A 20,140-nucleotide genomic window follows, 5' to 3' on the forward strand; every position below is an offset into this window, starting at 1 on the left:
TGGTAAGTTCCGCAGCAATGCCAATGACATTTTCCCGGACTAATGGCTTCTACATCCTAGATATCATATAAGGTAGTTTGCTCCCCTCATGACTTAGAGCTTTGTTCCTGATGCCTTTCTGGTTCATGATGACACAGGATGCTGAGTTTCTGTAGCAAATCACAGGATCAGATTGAGGCACTCGCATACATATTCTCATCATTGTAATAGACCTCATTGTGATAGTCCCTGGGTTCAATCCCTGGTACCAAAAAAATAAACATTAAAAATAATAATAATAATAATAGGGATGTTGAAATAAGGAGATTACTCTGGATTACCCTGTGCCCTACGTGACATAACGTGCATCTTTAGAGGAAGGAGACAGGGTAGATTTCACTATACCACACAGAGGAGATTTGAAAATGGAATAGAGAGATTTGAAGATGGTAGTCCCAAGCCAAGAAAAATCAGCAGCCACCATTAGCTCAATGAGGCACAGGGGGATTCTCTGGAGCCCCTGGAGAGAACACAGCCCTGCCGACCCCTCAGTTGACCTTAGAAGTACTTGTTCTGGACTTCTAGCCTCCAGAACTGTGAGGGAATACATCATAGTTACTATAATATAATAATCCTGGGACCTATTATATCTACGTTCAGCTTCTGCCACCAGATAATAGTGCAAGTACATGCTAAATTTATCTTAGCATCCAATATTGATAATGACCTTCTTGAAAATGCTGGAAGCAGGGAGGAAAGTATTTGCCTTATTCTGTAGATGAGAGCTCTGTTGTGTCAATGAGTCTCTTAATTGGGCCTGGAAGTTGAGGACATTTCAGAATGTATTCCTTATTAGAATTTCATTAAAAAATACAAAAGTGTGGGTTATGGCAGACCTCTTAGAAACATAAGATGCCAATGGGCAGGGAGGAGTGAAGCAGCGAGGATTATACTGTAGTGGGGCTGCCCGAAGACTTGTCATGTAGCATGCTCCCTGAAGGCAGGTGACAACTCTAGATTCCTCGTCCCTAACCTTCTTACTGTAAAAAAGAGCAGTAAAGACAGCCTCTCAGGCTCACCTGCCCTGATTCTGCAAGCCCTCCACCCCTGTCACCTTGCTGGCACAGAAGAGCCAGAAAAGCCACTTACCCGGAGAGTGGCTCCTGGACTCTGCCTTGTGCCTCCTGCTCATCGACTTCCAAGACCTTTGCTTCTTAGAGGTTCTTCTCAGCCCCTGGCTCCTTGCTTTCACCTTGATTCAACTTCACTTATGAAGCTGAGTCACTCAGTTTTCACCAGAAGCAGCAGGCCATGGGAAGTCTTGACCTCTAGAATAACTTGAGGTCTCCATGCAGCAGCATCTACCAAAGTCAGTTGTTCTTGTATTCATTCCTCTTCCATTTGTTGTCTCCTAAGAAACACAAGCCGGGCAGAGTGACACATGCCTGTAATCCCAGTGACTTGGGAGGCTGAGGCAGGAGGATCCTAAGTTTGAGACCAGTCTCAGCAACTTAGTGAGACACTGTGTCAAAAGAAAAAAAACCAAAAAGACCGTGGAAAGTTTGCTCAGCGGTGAAGTGCCCGGGGTTCAAACCTCAGTATTAAAACAAAACCAAAAAACTCACAAGCAGCTCCTTGAGCCTGGCTATTGTAGCTTCTTTATTTAATTCAGTAATGAATAGAAACTTGTGAACTCTTGATACAACCTTCTCATTGAGTTTCCCAATTTGTGAGCAGGTTCCCCTCCTTGGCAGCATACGCATACTGACCACTTTTGTAATTCCTGTCTCTGAGTTGAGTTTTATTGAGACATTCAGACATTTCAGTATACCACTGTGCTTCTAGAGGTAAATAAACTTAGGCCTCTAAATGTGTAGCTGCTGCTGCCTGTGTGATTGGTCTGCTCCGTAAAGATTTATGTTACCGAAAATGTCAGTGAACATTGGATGCGTATTCACCGTGAGCATGCGGTGCTGTCGTCCGTAAGAGAATGGTTTCAGCTGTCAGAGTGGTGATTACTTACAAGACAGCAGCCTCTTTGTAAAGGCAAAAGAATACATGCAGCTCATGTTTCTCAGCTGCTAACCTTTCCCAGTGATAGTTAGCAGGGTTCCGTTGGTACCCACCCACCCCATGCCCAAACTGCTCCTTCTCTTGGTAGCCTGGAGTTGAGAATGTAAGATGCCATTGGAAATAGAAAGCATCCCCTCTCCAGTCCTGATCCTGACCCTCCCCCCAATCCATGGGAATGATCTTTCCAAGCAGAGTAGAATAGGGCAAGGAAGGGAAGATAGGGTGGGATTTGCATCTTTCAGGGTTCTTTTTGCTGGTCACCATAGGACACATCACACACTCCTGCCATCCTTACTGACCATTGCAGCTAAGTGTTACTAGCTCTTTTTTCCCCCAAGTGAAAGAGTAAATCTTTTACTCTTTTCATCCTGATAAATTCTGAAGCCCAGAAAGCATACATAGGTTGATAATCCCCCACAACCCACTTTGAATATAAGGGGGTCAAACATGGGGCTGTGGCCCAGAAACTTGAGTAGCCTCCAAGAGGGTTTCTGGACAGCTTACAGAAGGAACTTATAACCCAAATGACTTGAAAGCTAGTGGATCCTGGAAAAAGACATCCCTCCTACACCCCGTCCATTTTAAGGAATCCAGGGGAGATGAAAAGTGTCAACTAAGTGTACGTCTGTATGTATAAAATGTAAAAGGGTCTCTGGTGATCCTTGGGAGGAAGTGTGTCAAGAATCTGTCCCCATCTCAGGTGTGCTTGGTTGAGCATCCCTTCTCCCCTGCGTCCCTCACTGCAGGTCCATCCTAGATACATGTCCTTAAATGACCCAAATCCCATCTGCTGCATCCAATCTTTGAACTTTTGGTTTTTAACACTGTGTCGAGGTAAATATGACCATTTTACATGAGCAAGATTTTACCTTGGTGCTTCTGACCAGTGCAGATGACCATTTGGTAGAGTGAGGCTAGTGTAAGCACATATAGCCCTGGTACCACCACCCCACTGTGCATATAAATACTAGAGACAAATGCAGGCGTGGAGAGTGTTTTCTCCCTTCCTACTAAAAATGTGAGCTTTTACCTGAGCCAATAAATCCCTTGTCTAAGAATCATAGGACCAGTTGTCCAATGAGAACCAACCTCCTTCCAAGTCCGTAGGACCCAGGAGAGGGCAAATGATGACTTGTACCAATTTCTTTTTTCATTATGACTTCTTCCCATCCCTCAGTGATATTGACTCTTGGCTGCTCTCTTTATTCGCCTATGTGATTTTCACCTCTACAAACAGTAAAATCACTTTAACCAAGCACATTGTAATGATGTAATGGCACAATAAAAACCCCTCCCCAAACCCTGACCTTGGCAGGAGACCAAGAGACCTCCCCCCTCTTGCAGAAAGACAACCCTTATGTCCAAAGGAAGGTGTAGATTTGTTGACACTAATATCTGTATGTTTCTGTCCCTGCAGCCTTAGGAAAATCCAAAGGTACAGTATCCTCTGGTAGCTACAAGGCCAAGTTCAATTTCAAACTAAGCCAACTGTGTGGTAGTGAGCTCTGTGAGAAGGTGAATGTGCCACTGTTTGGTTGCTTGGCCGACTTACTTGAAGCTGTGTGCCCATCATTAAAATAGACTCAAAGCCTGGAAGGACCATAGGCATGAGCAGCCCCTTCCCCCGCTATGTAGGCAAGCAGGTGTGGCCAGGTGCCCAGCAGTGGTGGATCAGGGGCCAAATCCCACATGACAAACAGAAGACTATTTAGATGTCTCCTGCTGGTTGGTTCAGTGTTCTAGTCTGGTGCTCTCTGTCCTTGCCCTACCCACCTCCTTCTCCCACTTGGGGGGAGTGGACATCCTCCCCCCACACCCTCCCCCAGTTAGGCCACATTGTGCTCTGAGAACAGCTTGGATTCCACACCCAGGGAGCTTGTTGGGCCATTATCTCAAGGACAGCTGGCTTTGGCAGAGGGTTGACATACGGCTTGTCAACTCCCAAGCTGCTGACTGTGCCCTGCTGCAGCCTTGCCACTGTGGGAGGGCTGCTCCTGCCAAGCGTGGGCCGCAGGGGCTGCGTCTTCGCTGGCCCCCAGCAGCCTGGGGGCTTGGAGCGTTGCTGGCCATTCCCTTCCCGCTGCGCATCGCTTCCCAGGCCCAGGAGGGTGCTAAGGCTGTGCTGCTCTTCTCCTAACACGGACCTGCTTGAATGTCTCCGTTTCGTGGGGGAGGGAGCCTGTCACCTGTCACGCGTGGGTAAGCAGGTATCTTTGTATCCCTCGCCAGCATGGGTGTGAGGGTCATGGATACATCTTGGGTGGCTCGAAGAGGCTCCTCAGCTGGTCGGAAAGCATCCTGCGCCCCGCCCTCCATGCAGCCTCCCGCCCCGCCTGCAGAGCTTGCTGCGCCTCTGCCATCGCCCCTACCGGAGCAGGTGCCCGACAGTCCCGCAGCTCCTGCGCTCTCTCCATCCGGCGTGGGCCTGCAGCCCGTGCCTGAGCGCGCCAGGTAAGCGCCTGCTACTGCTGTCTGGGGGTGGGCTGGTTGGCCTGAGCAGAGGGTGTCTGGGCTTGCCGCAGCACACTTGACGCCTCTTGGATTTGACATCCCCACCATCATTTCTCAGCATTCACGTTTGGCTTTCTGCTTCCCGCTGGCACAAGATCAGCCATCCACAGCTCCTTGGCTTTCCATCTAGTCCAGACTTTCCAAGAATGGCATCCCCAAGCAAACATAGAAGGTGGCAGCTTGCTAAAGCAGTGCGAGGAATTATGTTCCTTAGCTCTCCACTTCCCCTTCCTGTGCCTTTATCATTTTCTTCTTTTACCATTTAGAATTTCATCCTTTACCCCTCCCTCTCCTCTACCTTTAGGTGTGTAGTGGCTGTTTTTGCTGCTAAAAGTGGATCCAAGTAAGGCAGGGAATGGTGGTGACATAGTCATGCTGGGCCTGGTACCTCTGCAGGATGCTGCATGGTTGAATTTCCATTCTTTAAGGAGAAGGGAGAGGGAGAGAGATTTCAAGTTCCTTCCATCAGTAGTTCCATGAACATGAGCAGAAGCTTCTGTGTCCAGAATAATAAGATATAATCACTGCCCTTAAGGGGTTCACATTCCAGAAATGGGCTCAGACAGGTAACCCCAGCCTGGGTTATGCACACGCAGAAGCACAGGGGAAGGAGAACCATCCTTTGGGTCTTGTCCGAGGGGGGACTCTGGAAGCGAGAACTATATCTTGAAACAACTGCTATCCAGTTCTGTTATCTAACAACAATTTAGAGAACTAGAAAAGGTACTTACAATCAGATGCCATTGTGACTTCTGTTAGGGAAGTGTGGCGTGTCCCCATGGCCACTGGGGAGGAGGTATGGATTTTTGGTTCTTGGGAACCAAACCTTTTGATTCAGTGTTTTTGAAATACACACTCATACACACTCCCATTTCAACCCCCTGATGAGGGGATGGCAAATCATTTTTTATTCTTTAATAAGTAGAAGGTATTTTCACTGTGAAATGAGGAAATAAAGGGAACGGGATGATTCAGCGTTTGGCAGGGGGGCTTGACACAGAGTGCGGGGGTTGTTGCTGATGCTGCAACTCCAGATGCTGGGTCCTGCTGTGGAACTCTTGCTGAGCTTCAGATCTGTAGGAGAGGTACAGAAAAGGGCACAGGGAATTTGGTGGAGAAGCAGAGACAGACAGGCTGCTGACCAGGAGAGAGAGGCAAGTAGATAGGAGATTAGCTCAGATGATCCCCTCTTAGCACACTGTCCCCTGTCATCCTGATTTCCCATGTTATAAAGGAGACTCAGTGCCATATGATGTTTGGCATATAAATGATATTTCTTTAAAAATGTCCTTGAAGATGGATTCCCCCCGGGCTCTGAATGCATTCCAGGAATGTTATGGATGGGTGGCCTTGCAGAATCACTCATGGGTAGGGAATGTCACCCACTGGTTCAAGTTTATTTCAGAGGTCAGCTACGTTGCTCTGTATGTTACTGTTCCTGGGCGGTTGGTTCTGTGTGCTTGATTCTCATTTTCCTATGGCACCCTCTTTTTCTCTCCTTTTGTAGATTCTGCCCAGCAGAAATAGGTATTCCATTGTTTTGTTTTCCGTTTCCTGGACATTTGCAGCACAGATGGTGCTTCCTGCAGATACTGGATTCCTGTGACATCTCCCCCTTCCCCTGAGGATGGCAGGCCCTCCCTCTCCCCTCCTGGCCCAGCCCTGCCTTCAGCTCCCTCCATTCTAGGCTGGCCATTCTGTCCAGCCAGGCTCTCCCTGTGTCCTGCTCCTCTGCTTGGCATTCACGCTGACCTCAAACTCTGCTTCCTGCCCCTTGGCATCCAGTCATGTGTCTCCGGATCTAACCTGTCCTCCAATGTGCCTTTCCCAATCCTCCTTCATCTAGTGCTCCCAATAGCCACCCTCCACCCCACCTCTCCCATGGGGTCAGGTGCACCTATGCTGGGGAGAGAGGAGCCAGGCTAAGTAGGTAAATGCCTGTTTCTGTGCTGGGGAAAGTGGATCAGGTGGGAGGGAACAGAAAGACGAGGTGGATGATTTCTTGATAGATGTCTTATCTAGACCCAGGAGGAGCGTCTGGACCCCCCTACTCCCACCCAGGAGTCTTTTGGTTGGACTGTTTGGTGGTTTTCTTTGGTTGATTGTTTTAACTTCCTCTTGATGGTGACGGAGATGGATGGAAGGGGAGGTAGTCGTTTGGATTAATGCCCATGTGCCAGGTGACTTTGAGACTGAAGAAGAATCAAAGATGAGTTTCTGTCCAGTCTGAGTGACAAAACAGTTTTTTTTTTTTCTTTTCATTGATGAGATAGAGAAAGGAACTTTTGCTCTTTGGGTTCCTTTGGATTTAAGTTGATGGTCTCCTCTTGGAGGATTCCCCAGGTGCCATGGAAAACTCATCCTACAAGGGGGAGAAAGCATCACCACCTTGAGTGGGTCTTTCCTTCCTTCCTTCTCATGAAGAAAACTACTTAATGACTTCCTGTTCTGGCCCAGGTCCCTGCTTCCAGTCTTCCTCAGTGGGGCATGAGTAGAATATTCTTATTGGTGTTTGCTCCAAATGTATATTTGGAGTCTCTGAATGAGTTTAGGAACGAAATAGGCTGTGGCTGCTTTTGTGGGGGAAGAAACAACCATTGCTATAGGTTTAGGTTCCCAGACCCTCCACATTACACCCTTTAAGAGCATCACAATCGAGGGAGGATGTCGGATATCTCCCAACCCCAGAGCAGCACCTCTCCTGATTCACTAGGAGCTACCTGGAGTATTCTGGTGAAAAGGAGTGAGACCTTGTAAGGGAACATAGTGAGATCTCCCACAGATGGCACGCTGGAGGCTGGCAGGGAATGAGGATCTGCCATGGATTTGCTTATGCAGTAGAGTAGGTTGTCTCCTAACATGTACTTGATCCTCAGGCCAGGGTCTGATGAAGAGCCTAGCTGTGAGGAGGAATCTTCTTAGGGACCTGGTGACCTTGGTGTCCCTTTGTCAGTCTGAGGGACTCTAGAGGTCAGGGTCCCTCTCTGCCATTGACTCACCTTCCTCTAAGCCTGGAGGACCAGGACTTGAAATGGCCCACATGTGGGAGCACAGACTGGGTCAGCATTGACCCTGCCAACTGCTGGGACCTGCCACTGAGTTTGAGGATGATTCACAGAATTCCTCCCCTGCCTGGGGAAGTGATGGAGGCCATCAGGGGAGAGCTCTGGCCCTGCACAGGACAGCCTGAGGCCAAGTCATCAGTCCTTGCTGGCACACTCATCCTATTGAATCCTCTTGGCTCTGGTATGCCATGTCAGTCAAAGAGAAAAGAACATTTTGGTGTTCCAGTTTTCAGAATGTCCTAGAATGCCCATGTTGATGACAGATTTAGAGTGGGGACACACAGAGGCCCTGCCCTTACATTGCTCATGGCCTCCTTGAGGGCAGACGATGTTGGCACTGGGGGTGGAACTCAGGCCATGAGAGCTCCAAGAGAGGACCATCACCTTATGGGGCACCTTTGAAGGTTTTTAAGAAGGGACCAAGAAGATTAGAGCTGGGACAGAGTGGAGTGGGACCCAGAAGAACACTAGGATTGCATTTGGCAAGGCGGGTGCTGAAGTCAACTGAACTCGGGAGCTCTCTGCCCTGTGTGTTTGTGTTTCAGCACTGCTAAAAGCAAGGAATTGTCTCCAGGGTCTGGGCAGAAAGGAAGTCCAGGCTCCAGCCAGGGGACAACCTGTCCAGGGACGCAACCGGGGACTCAACCAGGTGCCAGCCCCAGCCAGCCACCTGCAGACCAGAGTCCCCACACCCTCCGGAAAGGTACGTCACCACTTCCCTTCTGGGCAGCCTCAGGCCACTGATGGTGCTTATCACTCCTAAAGGGTCCTTTCCATCCTTAGCCTGGGTGTCTAGAAACTGTGTGACTTAGTGAACAGTTCTGAGTCTGAGTCTTAGAGCTTAGAGAGGTGAGCCAACCCCTGAGCTGAGGGTGTAGCTCAGGGGTGGAGCACTCACCTGGAAGGTGCAAGGCCCTGGGTTCCACCTCTAGTGTTGCAACAACAGCAGCAAAACAAGAAATCAACCAAACCTAAATGGGACCATTTCGCCATCATCCTCAGCAAGCTCATTTGAAAAGCGAGGGACATACATCGGGCAGCGTTTCCTCTGCAGCACAGGATGCCACCAGTGCAGAAAGCATTGTCTGAGTTGGCGTGTGACTTTCCCAGACCTGCTGGACCCTACCTACAGTGCAGTAAAATCCCTCACACCAGCCCTAGATGGCTGCACCCCTCCCCAAATCCCTCCTGTAAAGGAATGAAGGGTGTCGGGATCGTATCTCCACGAGGCCAGACCTCCCGTACCTCTGTTTTGTTATTATGTTGACCCATCACTGCCCGCCAGGATTCTGCCACTGGAACCTGTGATAAAAGGCCTGGTTATTTTCCCTTCTGAGAATCACTCCTAAAATCTAACAATGTACTCCATGGCAACGTTTCTTAAATGGGAAGCTGGGCTGCAAGAGTACTTTTCTGGACTTTTGGGTTTGTCTCCACCTCTACCACCCCTTGGCAAAGCCTTTCATGTGTCTGAAATCATATATCCTTTTTAAAATTTTTTAAAATTTCTTATTGATTCCTTTTAGTTACATATGACAGTAGAATCCATCTTGACATCATGAGGGAAGCATGGCATGTGTCCTTTTCTAATTCAGTCCCCAGTTACATTATTTAATTTGTTCTGAGTTCAGGCCTTTCATGCCCTGAGGATGGCTGCGGCTCCAGATTGGTTATACAGACCAGGCTCATCACCCACATTTATCTGCAATCCATCCCTTTCCAGACTTCCTGGCACCAGGCTACCATGGAAGTTCCATTCTCCCAGTCTTCCTTCACCCCAGCACTTCTGTATTCTTCATTTCTTTCTCATCCTACAAATATTTATTGAACCCTATTATGTGCAGGAGTCTGCTTTCCAGAGAGGTTCAGTGATAATGCAAAGGTGGCACTGTGGGGACACATGGGACACTCTGGGTCCAACATCTTGATGGTTGAATGATGAGTGGACCAAAGTGGGGGCAGTAGGATGTTAGCCTTCCAGGGCTTTTCTCCAACACCAGTAGATTTTCCTTATGGTACGGACATGAGTTCTTCAGCACATCTCTGTTTACAGATCCTCCCCCAACCCTTCAAGCCAAGGATGATGGCTAAGCCATTGTTTCATCCATTGGAAGTGTCAGGGCTCCTGTTGCAGCTGGTCAGCTTCCTAATCCCAGTGGCCAGCTGACCCTTTGAGGTTTTTGCTGCACATTGGACCCATGCAGGGAATACTGCCTAGAATGACCCAGGTCCCTTTCTCAAGTGAGTGAGTAACTCAGAGTTGTTATTTGAAAGGATGATGTTCTTCTCCATTCCCCATCATTGCCCATCTGTGATACTTTTGCTTTTTTTTTTTTTTTTTGACCCCTCTGTCTTTTGACCACATGCATCCAGTGGAGTATCATGTCCTAGTCCTGTCACTACCCAGAAGTGGTCTCATCACAGACATGATGATGTTACCGTGTCCTCTCTCTCTTGCAGCTCATCTGGGAGGAGGCGTGCTCATGCTCCTATACCCAGGGTCTCCCATACTTCATATCCAGTCCAGTGGAATCATTCCTACAGGGCCCATGCCTGACCACACACTGTCATGAGCTACAGTGGCTACAGTCGTGGCTGCTGGCAAACTTACCTGAACTTAGGCAGTACAGGTAGAAAGTGAAACTGCAAAATTAAGTCGTTTCATTGCAAGTTGTGATTATAAGGCGCTTTTCATATGTAATCCCACTTAATTGTTACAGTGCCATGGAGAAAATGTTATTCTCCCTATTGTATAGAAGCGGAGTTTTTTTGTTTGTTTATTATTATTGCTTTTTAGAAGTTTAAATAAATTATACTGGGTATACAGTGGGTAACCAGCAGGATAGAAATTTGACCCCCAAGTTGGTGGACCCTAAGAAGCATGGTCTTTTGTCATCCACACAGAGGGCTGGATGAGCTAGGGTAAAACTTGAGAAATTCCTGGTAGGTTTTGTTCCATGGAGGGGTGGGGAGTGTCTGGCGGGGGGGGGGGGCAGGAATGGAGGAGGAGGCCTTAATGCTTCCCTGAGGATTTAAAAGATGGCTTCTTCTCGAATTCGGCTGCATGTGGATGCAGCCCTTACTTAATTCTGAGAGATGAATGATCCAACATTGTCTCAGGAACATTTGCCCATCAGTCAAATCTCCTGAATGTCTGGCTTTTTGTCTTTACCCATTCACTTTCAACTCAAGGTATTATGTATTCATCATCCTGTAGAGGGATTAACTAGATAGAGAGGGAAAAGAAGGCAATGCAAAGGAGATCTGCGCCACAATGTGCTTTAGAAGGTACAGTCAGGTTGGGGATATAGCTCAGTAGTAGGGCATGCATGAGGCCCTGTGTTCAATTCACAGAACCACAGAAAAGAAAAGAACATTTCAGTCCATCTGCCCATGCTCATACCCCAAGGGTACAATTCTCAAAAGAAAAAGGTTGGGGGGGCCCATGTGGGAGGAGGAGGAGGAGAACAGAGTGAAGGTGGATAATAGGTACCAAAACTCATTTGTAGGGGGTGGCACAGTAGGGTAACTATAGTCTGTAGCAATTAATTATACATTTCAAAATAACCAGAGGAAAAGAGTTGGAAAGTTCCCAACACATGGAAATGATAATATATGAGGAGATGGAAATGCTAATTACTCTGATTTGATCATTATGCACTGTGGTGCATGTATTGAATTACAATACTATATCCCACAAATGAGGACAAACATCATATGTCAATTAAAAAAAAAATAAGAAAAGGATTGGGGATGTAGCTGAGGGGCAGGACACTTGCCTAGTGTGTTTAAGTCCCTAGATTTCATCTCCAGCACTGCAAAGAAAGAAAAAGAGCCATGATCCAAGCACAGAATCCAGGTGGGGAACATAAAGTGGTGGAGGCCGGAGGTTCTGTGACCAGGAGATTTGTTCACACGTCACGGTTGGGAGACAAACACCACTGCACAGGTTTAGCCTGGTCAGTTTCCCATCCTGAGGACTTGCCCCAAGTCGGGTTCCACTGTGACAACTTGAACTCAGATCATTCTTGTTGGATCTGGTCTCCCGGACTGAGTGTCTCAGTGACACCTCTTCCCACTGGGAAATCAGCCCACGGCCCGTGGATGGGAGATTTGTTCTGTAGTTTGGCAGGGTGTGCATGTAGATGGTGGCAGAGATCCAGGAAAGAGAAGGAGAAATTAGTTAACAGATGGAAAGACAGGAAAACTTGCAGTTCCTAGTTCATTTTTAAAAATTGTATTGGCTGCTTTCGGTGTGGCAGGAGGCCTAGGGCAGGGAAGCGGGGTGACAGGAGGTGACCACTCTGAACCATGAAGCCTGTGCTGACGAGTCACACTGATGGGCTTCATTTAATAGCTTTGCATTTTGTTGTTGTTGTTGTTTTTTTCTTTCAGTTTCAAAGAAGTTGGCACCAATTCCACCTAAGGTCCCCTTTGGCCAGCCAGGGTCTGTGACTGACCAGTCCGCTGGCCAGCCGTCCCCCGTCAGCCTGTCTCCTACTCCACCAAGCACCCCGTCGCCCTACGGACTTAGCTACCCACCGGGTTACTCCTTGGCCTCAGGCCAGCTCTCCCCGGCTGCAGCTCCTCCCTTGGCCTCTCCTTCTGTCTTTACAAGCACTTTAGCCAAATCGCGACCCACCCCTAAGCCCCGACAGAGACCCACTCTGCCACCTCCTCAGCCTCCCACGGTCAGCCTCTCTGCCTCGAGCCCACAGTCCACGGAGCACCCTATGCTGGATGGCATGTCCCCTGGGGAAAGCATGTCTACAGGTAACCAGGCCACAGGCCCTTTCAAATATTCCTGTGAACCTTAGCAAACTGTGCCGGGGGGAGGGATGGTAGCGTCACTTTCAGGTAACTAGTTCCCATTTACTGTGAGATGGCTGTGCCCGTGCCATGGGCTGTGGAAAGAGGATCTTAGAAGCCCGCCTATGGGACCCTGGATTCAAGTTGTTCTGCAGGGGGCTTCTGTTTCTGCTCTTATTTTGGGGAGTTGAGCCTAAGTCCTTTGGAGGGGGGACCCAGGAGAAGCTGGAAACTGGTTATGATCACAGAACAGCTGGCATCAAAACACAGGTGAAGCCTTGAGTTTCCCTTGGACAGAATCCAAGGAGTTGAACAGGTCCAAGTGCTTAGGGAGAAGACAGGCTGAGAACCAGAGATATTTGTCCCTAGTAGCAAAATAAGCCTTGTGAGAAAAATGTGTTTCTCAGAATATATTTAGAGAAGGGTCATTTTCAGAGAAGGCATGTGTCTGCCTTTCTCCCCACCCCCCTGCCCACTGCAATTCCTCCAGCAGCTAATTGTATAAACCCACAGCTACTTAGATTTACTTTGAATTTGAAAACAACCATGGAGCTGTCTTCCCCAGGGGAAAAAAATGTGTAAATACACACACACACACGCACACACACCATAAAATCTTTCATTGTGGAAGAAACAGGACATTTTTTTAAGTGTTTCCCCAGACACTTGGGCCACATAAGATTATAAAGTCAGGGTCAGATTTTGTGGTGGCTTCCACAAAAAGTCATCTGAGCATTTTCCTTATTCAGGAAGACAGGTCAATTGTTGGGCTGCATCTTGGAATAAAGTCAGCCCATTCATCTCAGGGAAGAGCCTGCCCATATCTGTGGAGTATCGTCACAAATGGCAGAAGGTGACATGGCTGGCGTGGAATAAACGCATGCACTCCATGCTTTCAGGTGCCATAGGTATATGTACCACATAAGCATACAGACCACCCCGACATATGTACACCACACACATACATATCACACTTATACCCTACATACGCATGGACCACACATACACATGCCACATGCATATGCATAGATGCCTCACACATGTATGCATGTCACATGTAACATATACATACAGACACATGACAGATACATATACCACACACATGTACAAACCACACGAACATTTAAACCACCCACACATACACTACACATACATAAGCCATGTGCATATGCATACGTGCCACACACATGTAAAAAATACCACACACACATGCATACCACACACACATAAGCCATATGCATATACATATCCTATCACATCACACATATACCACATGTGCACACGTCATCCATACACTACATATATACCCATACACCACACATACATACCCACCACACACACCACATATACACAACAAATGCACATACCACATACATATACACACCATACATATGCTTATCACACACATGCCACACATATACTACACATATATACATCACCACATGCCTACACACATACATATATACATGCATACATATGTATACATACACGTGTACATATAAATGTATATATACACATACACATATACATACATATACCACAGATATATACACTATACATTCACACATACACCCCTGCATGTATACACTACACATACACCACACATACATATTCCACACATACACACATCACATGTGCACATACATACCAAATGTATATGTACCATACATACATATATCACTCTTATGCAAACATCATATGCACATACTACATACACCCACGAACACTACATGTATATGCATGCATCACACATGCCAACACCACATATAAAATCATGTATCCAGGGGCTGAGGGTGTGGCTCAGTGGTAGAGTGCATGCAAAAGTCTCTGGGCTCGGTACACAGCACTGAAACAACAAAAAGCCCACAGACCCATACACATGGCATACTTGAAAGAAAATACTGTGCTGGGTCTAGGATGCACCACGTCTCTCATGGATACTGCCTTCCCCCAGCATCCCCCTAGAGAGCACCATTCTCTGCCCTAGCTTAGACGGAGGCACATGCCTGTGAGGTCCAGCTCGTTGCTGCCAGTGAAAACACTAGGCAAACCCGCGAGTCTCTGCCTGGATCAGGAGATTTCAACGTTATGGGGAAGAGCCATCCGGGGACGTAGCTTCTCTGTTTTGGATGTGATTAATGTTGAATGTACAGCTGCTGTCCTCCACCCTGAGGCTTATTTTTAAATAAGGAGGTTCCTCCCTGTGAAATGACAGTGACTACCATGCCCTCCTGGTGTTCTTGGGGTGGTGTATGTTTCTGAGTGAGCCATGATGTAGAGGACAGCCACTGGCCTGGGGGAACCACACTTGCCCCAGGAGTTCCCAGTCACATGCGGCAGCCCTCAGGGGCTGCTCCTCCAGCACACCACCTCTGCTGACTCTCCAGCCACCCCAAGGCCAGAGCACAAGGGTGTCCCAGACTGTAAGCCACAGGATGAGGAGAGGATGTCACTCAGGGAGGCAGATGAGAGCAGAATGAGGAGCAATTTGGGGGCAAAAGTGGGCACAGGCAAGGAGGGACAGTGTCCCTGTGGCTTGAGATGTGGAGTGGGTCACTTCCCATCACACAGGCTTAAGATCTGACCGTCAGAGTCAATGACACCCCCTGGTCCCTGCATTCCATTTTGTTTTAATGTTCTCTTGAGAGCAGACCATGACTGTCTGGTATGTACGGGTCTCTGAGCCAGCGTAGAACCTGCAATGTTTTGGTGTGGCCCGCGTGGGACTGTGACACTCTGCACAGTGTTTTTGTTACATTCATGTTTCATCGTGTTTATTCCTCTCTCCGAATCCTATCATTGTGTTCTTGCAGCTGTGTGACATGGGTGACGCAGTGTTGGATACGTGTGAGGGGGATTTTCAGGGTAAGCTGGCTCCGGCCTCACCTCCCTCCACCCTCCAAGCCAGCCAGGCCGGCTGCCCCTGCCCCCTGCCGCCAGCGCCCCCCAAGAGCTGTCCCTCCTCTCTGCATGCAACTCAGACCGACTGACCGCATGGCCGCTGCACTCTTACCAGCCTCCCGCAACCTCAGTAAAGATGAACTGACCCAGGAGCTTATTTGGCTTTTTGAGATCATTGGCCTTTTTTTTTTTTTTCTTTCTTTCTTTTCATAGGAGCTGAGGGAAACATTCAACAAATGGGTTAGCTCTTCTTTCCCCGTCTTCTGTCTCACTGTATCACCGCTTTGCAGCTGCCCTCCTCTCCCCCTCAGGTTTAGAATTTGCAGGGGTAACAGATCTCTTCTTCACTGGGTGGATTTGCTGGAGGCTGTTGTGCTCAGCACCCTAGGAACATGCTCTGCACACTTTCATTTAGGAAGGTGTTCTGATGGGAGGACTTACCTGGTGTGGCTTGGCACAGGGTCCAACACGTGGTCTGTGGCCATGAGCTCGTACTAGCAGATGTCCACCGTCAGATTCTGCTCCCATCACCCTGGTACTGAGGATTGAACTCGGGTATTTTTTTTTTTTTTTAACTGAGCTGTATCCCCAACCATTCTTATTTATTTTTTTGAGACAGGGTGTCGCTCTGTTGCCTGGGCTGACTTGGAACTGGTGGTCCTCCTGCCTTAGCCTCCTGAGTTACTGTGTCTATGCCCAGCTCAGACACAGACTCTCATGCCTGTCTTCCTCCAGGCCGAGAGCTGGCAAATCCTGAAGAATCCATAGAGTCTTACAGCTCATTCCATCCACCTCCATAATAGTCGGCCGGATCCTTTCCGTCCCACTCAATAAAACAATTAGGGAGTATTTTGATCAGCATCTGCTTGGTTTCCTTCTCCTCCTTCTGCTGTGGAGGAATGAGGCTTAGTGGTAGAGTGCTTGCCTAGCATTCCCAAGGCCACTTGGGTCACATCCCCAGCACTGCAAAAAAAAAAAATAAATAAAAAAAAAATAAAAAGAATAGATGTCCAAAGCTAAAACCTAGAATGTGAAAAAAGCCACAAGAATGAGGCGTTTTTGCCTTAGTCAGACACTGAGTAAGTCCAGAGTAAGCCTGGGTTTCCTCAGCACATGGTCCTGCATCCTGGCTACAAGGGATCTGGTGCTCACAGACAGGTGTGTCCCAACAGACATTTCTGGAGTGTGGATGAAATCAATCACAGCCATGATTTCCTTCAGAATCCTAATGAGGGCTTCTCCCCCTAAATCCCGTCCCCTAGCTGAGTGACCTCTCTCCCGTAGGGTGGGGATCCTTTAAGGGAACAGTGGGGGTCATAAGCACCTGCGCTGGGTCAGGCAGTCTCATGTCATGTCTGCATTCCTCTCCTCCCCCACTTCCATTTGACTGCCGAGACTTAGGAAAGGTAAGACGTAGTCTAGGACCACACTTGTCTTTGAGATGAGCAGGGGAGCCTATGTTCTTCCTGATAGGGAGCCCCACCCAGCAGGTAGTCCCAGGCCGGCTTAACCTCCCACCTTTGGAGGAGAGATGGCCACAGATGCCCTGCAAGGCCCACGAGCCATCTGCTGCAGGAGCATGAGTGGCACTGGCTGAGCAGAGCTGCAAACCTCCAGATCTCTGCTCCGTCAGGCAGCAAATGGATGACAGGCTGGGATGACATTTTGAGGACTATCTGGGGGACGGGGTAGGCGGGGAGCTTTGTCCCAGAGCCACCATGTCTGTATAATGTCTTTTAGGACAGTGTCCAAGTGTATGTCTGTACTCTCAGCATGGTAGTCCTCAGTCTGAACATCTGTTTTACAACAAAACAAAAATTAAACTCCACTTCCCAGGTGTGGCCCACCACTCATCCCTTGCTAGGTTCATATTCTGTGTCACTTGCAGTACAGTTCCCAGTCTGGGTAGAGAAGCCAGGCTAAGTGAAGGCCAGAAACTAAGAAAACAATCTGACCAAGAATAAGGGACCCAAAGGACCCATCCCACCCCATTCATCTCCCACAGCCCCAGGGAGGCAACAGGCTTAGCCTTCTGGGGTTCAGTGCTCCAGGGCCATTTCCAGGGTGGTGTGTCCAGCGAGCTTCATGTATCAAGCTGCAGGCTCTAAAGACTTGTCTTGGTTTTGCCGACACAGTTGTCCACATGCTCATGCTGAGCCCTGTTCCTTCCTTTATACTCTTCCTGCTCCATTGTCCAGGAAGAATGACCTTCAATGCTCCTAATAAGGATGTAACCACAAAGGGGGCAGTTTCTTAGAATAAACCAGGAGTTTACTCCAGCTGCTACCAGATCCTGAGGGAGACCCTCTGCTTTGCCTCCATGAGCCTTCCCAAACAGCTGTTTCTCAAGAGTGAGATCGCTGACCCAGGTCTCCCCCAGTTGTCTCACACCCTGTCCATGCAGACTTGAGGGAACTAAATGCAGTCTGAGCTACATCCCCAAAGGATCCTATTGAGACCTGTCCAAGAGCGTCCTGCTTATCAGGATCCAAGTGCAGTGAGGCTGAGCTGTTCAGGACAGGCAATGTCAGGTCCTGGAATACAGTGGAATATTCTGGAATATCCTCCCTGAACCACTGTGGCAGAACCTGGATCCTAACCACCCTCAAGGTAGAAATGATGGGACCTGGCCACAGCTAAATCATGCAGTCACATGCTTAAACAAACCTCCAAGTGATCTGGCCCTAGAAGGAACAAACCACCCTGCTTCCCAATGCTGACATTATTTGTCTGCAGTTAGCCTCTGGTTAGCCAGAAGCTCCTTTTCAACTCTCTTTCTCTCTGCCGACTTGCAGATCTTGTCCACTTTGATATCCCCTCCATCCACATAGAGCTGGGATCAACACTCCGCCTGAGCCCCCTGGAGCACGCAAGGCGACACTCAGTGACAGACAAGAGGGACTCGGAGGAGGAATCTGAGAGCACCGCCCTCTGACACAGCACCCTGCCCCCAACGCGTGTACATAACATAACATGGGCCCCGGAGACACGCAGCCAGGAGCAGCGTCCCTGAGCTCAACAAGTATCCTCCGTTGGCTCTTTCCTGTCACCTCCAACGTGAGGTTGGAGTTCGGCAGAAAACTGCAATCTCTGGTCCATGTGGGGAATGTCGGTGGTGCAGATTTTGTTTGTTCCTTATGGGTGGTGACTTCGGCCATTTGTTTGACCTTTGCCTTTTGACTTTGTGCCTATTTTGATCCATTTTCAGCCTCCACGACAAGTAGTACCCACCCCTCCACCCAAGGGCCTGCTTGTCAGAATTGTCCTTTGGGGTGGGGGGTGTGAGAGACGGTTGTTACCTGGTTACACACACGAGGGCCACTGCCTTGACTGTGGACTGGGACAGGCAATGTCAGGTCCTGGAATATCAGTGTATTAGCCAGAAGAGAAGCAGGACAAGAGGGGGACTTTTCACTCAGACCTGGACTAGGGCTGGAATTCCTGAAGTCCTGGTCACTGACCTTTGCTTGATGCCCAGGGAAGGGCTGGCCCGTGCAACACCTTTAGGCTACCCTTCATCAGAGGGCCCCAAAATAATGGCTTACAACATTTGCTACCTAAATTTCTGTCCCCCCTCATGACTGAAAGTTCTTTATTCCTATCATTTTATACTTCTGAATTTAAAAGAGGATCTCGATCATGTCTGGAGAGTCTGTGGTAGCTCCCCATCCCCCTGAAACCCATTAAATCTGTCAGTCATTTATTTGGCCTCTCTAGGCATCCAGCTCACTAGAATGTGGGGTCCTGGAGCTGGTCTCTAAATCTGGAGGTTACAGCTGAATAGCAATAATCCTGTTTACCCAGAGCAGGTCGAGGAGAGTAAAACCAGCCTGCGGAGACGCTGGTCCACACAGTGGTGGGCCTGCTTTGCTCACCAGCATCCCCTGCGCATCCCTTCTCATGAAGTCCCATCCAGTTCTGGGGAGGAGGGTCGGGAGGCACTGGGAAGCCTGTTTGCACTTTGGATTAAGAGAGTGAGAAACAGATCTGGGCCATGCATGCAGTCGAAGTTTCAAATTTTATCCTTTTAAAATAGATATAATATACCTATACATGATATAATATTTGTATATATGAAATCTATATTTGTTTAATTTGAGCCATTCAATCAAAACTGATGTACAGGTGTACAATGAAAAAATTTAAATGCTTAGTTATTTTTCCCAACAGTGTAAAGTCACCCTTCTCTGAGAGTGGGATTTGCGGACTTTTGATGTTACAGCTTTGCTCACTTCCTGGCAAGGGCAGTTCAACCCCCAGTTTGTAATGGAGCCCGGGAGTTGAAAGTTCTCTTTAAATACATGTACAAATTGTTGTCAAAAGTAATGTTATTAAAATAGATTTATTATCCCTGAGCTGGCGTATGTTCTCGTTTTAATAACAAAGCTGTGGGGCAATTATCAATCTCCTGGGCTGTGTCTGGAGGTCTGCAGTTCACCACCAGGGAAGGCCAAGTCCTTGCTCTCTCTCTCTCTCTCACCTGTTTTAAAGCTCCTCCAATATTCTCCTGGGAAGGGAGAGGATGTAAATACTAGATTCAACTTTGAAAATTCTCTTTTGAGTTTCAAGTGCTAACCTGTGTTTTGAAATCCCACAAGGAAGCCAAGGAAGCCAACCCGATGTGATATTTTATACATTTTAAGGACAAAGAGTAATTCTCATTATGAGCAAGAGAAAACAAATTGGTCATCTCTACTTTTAGCCAGAACAATGAGAAGATTTGGACGCCCTGTTCCCCTGCCATGATCAGGCACTCAATAGATGTTTGAAGCCACTGGAAGGAGTTTGTATGGCTGGGCTTT

General features: G+C 48.2%; 1 protein-coding gene across 8 annotated transcripts in view; it reads left to right on the forward strand.

The window, feature by feature from the left end:
- The window catches only part of Arhgap44 (Rho GTPase activating protein 44), a 168,015-nt gene extending 148,322 nt beyond the window's left edge, over positions 1-19,693 (forward strand). For 2 of the 8 annotated variants that reach the window (XM_005332889.4, XM_078042909.1), the window contains exons 17-21: positions 3,470-3,487; positions 4,282-4,503; positions 8,174-8,331; positions 12,024-12,401; positions 18,134-19,693. In XM_005332889.4, the coding sequence (XP_005332946.1) occupies positions 3,470-3,487; positions 4,282-4,503; positions 8,174-8,331; positions 12,024-12,401; positions 18,134-18,273 (916 nt within the window). In that variant the 3' untranslated portion in view covers positions 18,274-19,693. Of the gene's footprint in view, positions 1-3,469; positions 3,488-4,281; positions 4,504-8,173; positions 8,332-12,023; positions 12,402-15,250; positions 15,303-18,133 lie in introns of all 8 variants that reach the window. The other 6 variants (XM_005332890.5, XM_078042910.1, XM_078042911.1 and 3 more) reach the window with 4 other exon arrangements.
- The last annotated feature ends 447 nt before the right edge of the window (positions 19,694-20,140 follow it).

Source organism: Ictidomys tridecemlineatus, chromosome 3 (genome assembly GCF_052094955.1).
Source record: "Ictidomys tridecemlineatus isolate mIctTri1 chromosome 3, mIctTri1.hap1, whole genome shotgun sequence".
NCBI lineage: Eukaryota > Metazoa > Chordata > Mammalia > Rodentia > Sciuridae > Ictidomys > Ictidomys tridecemlineatus.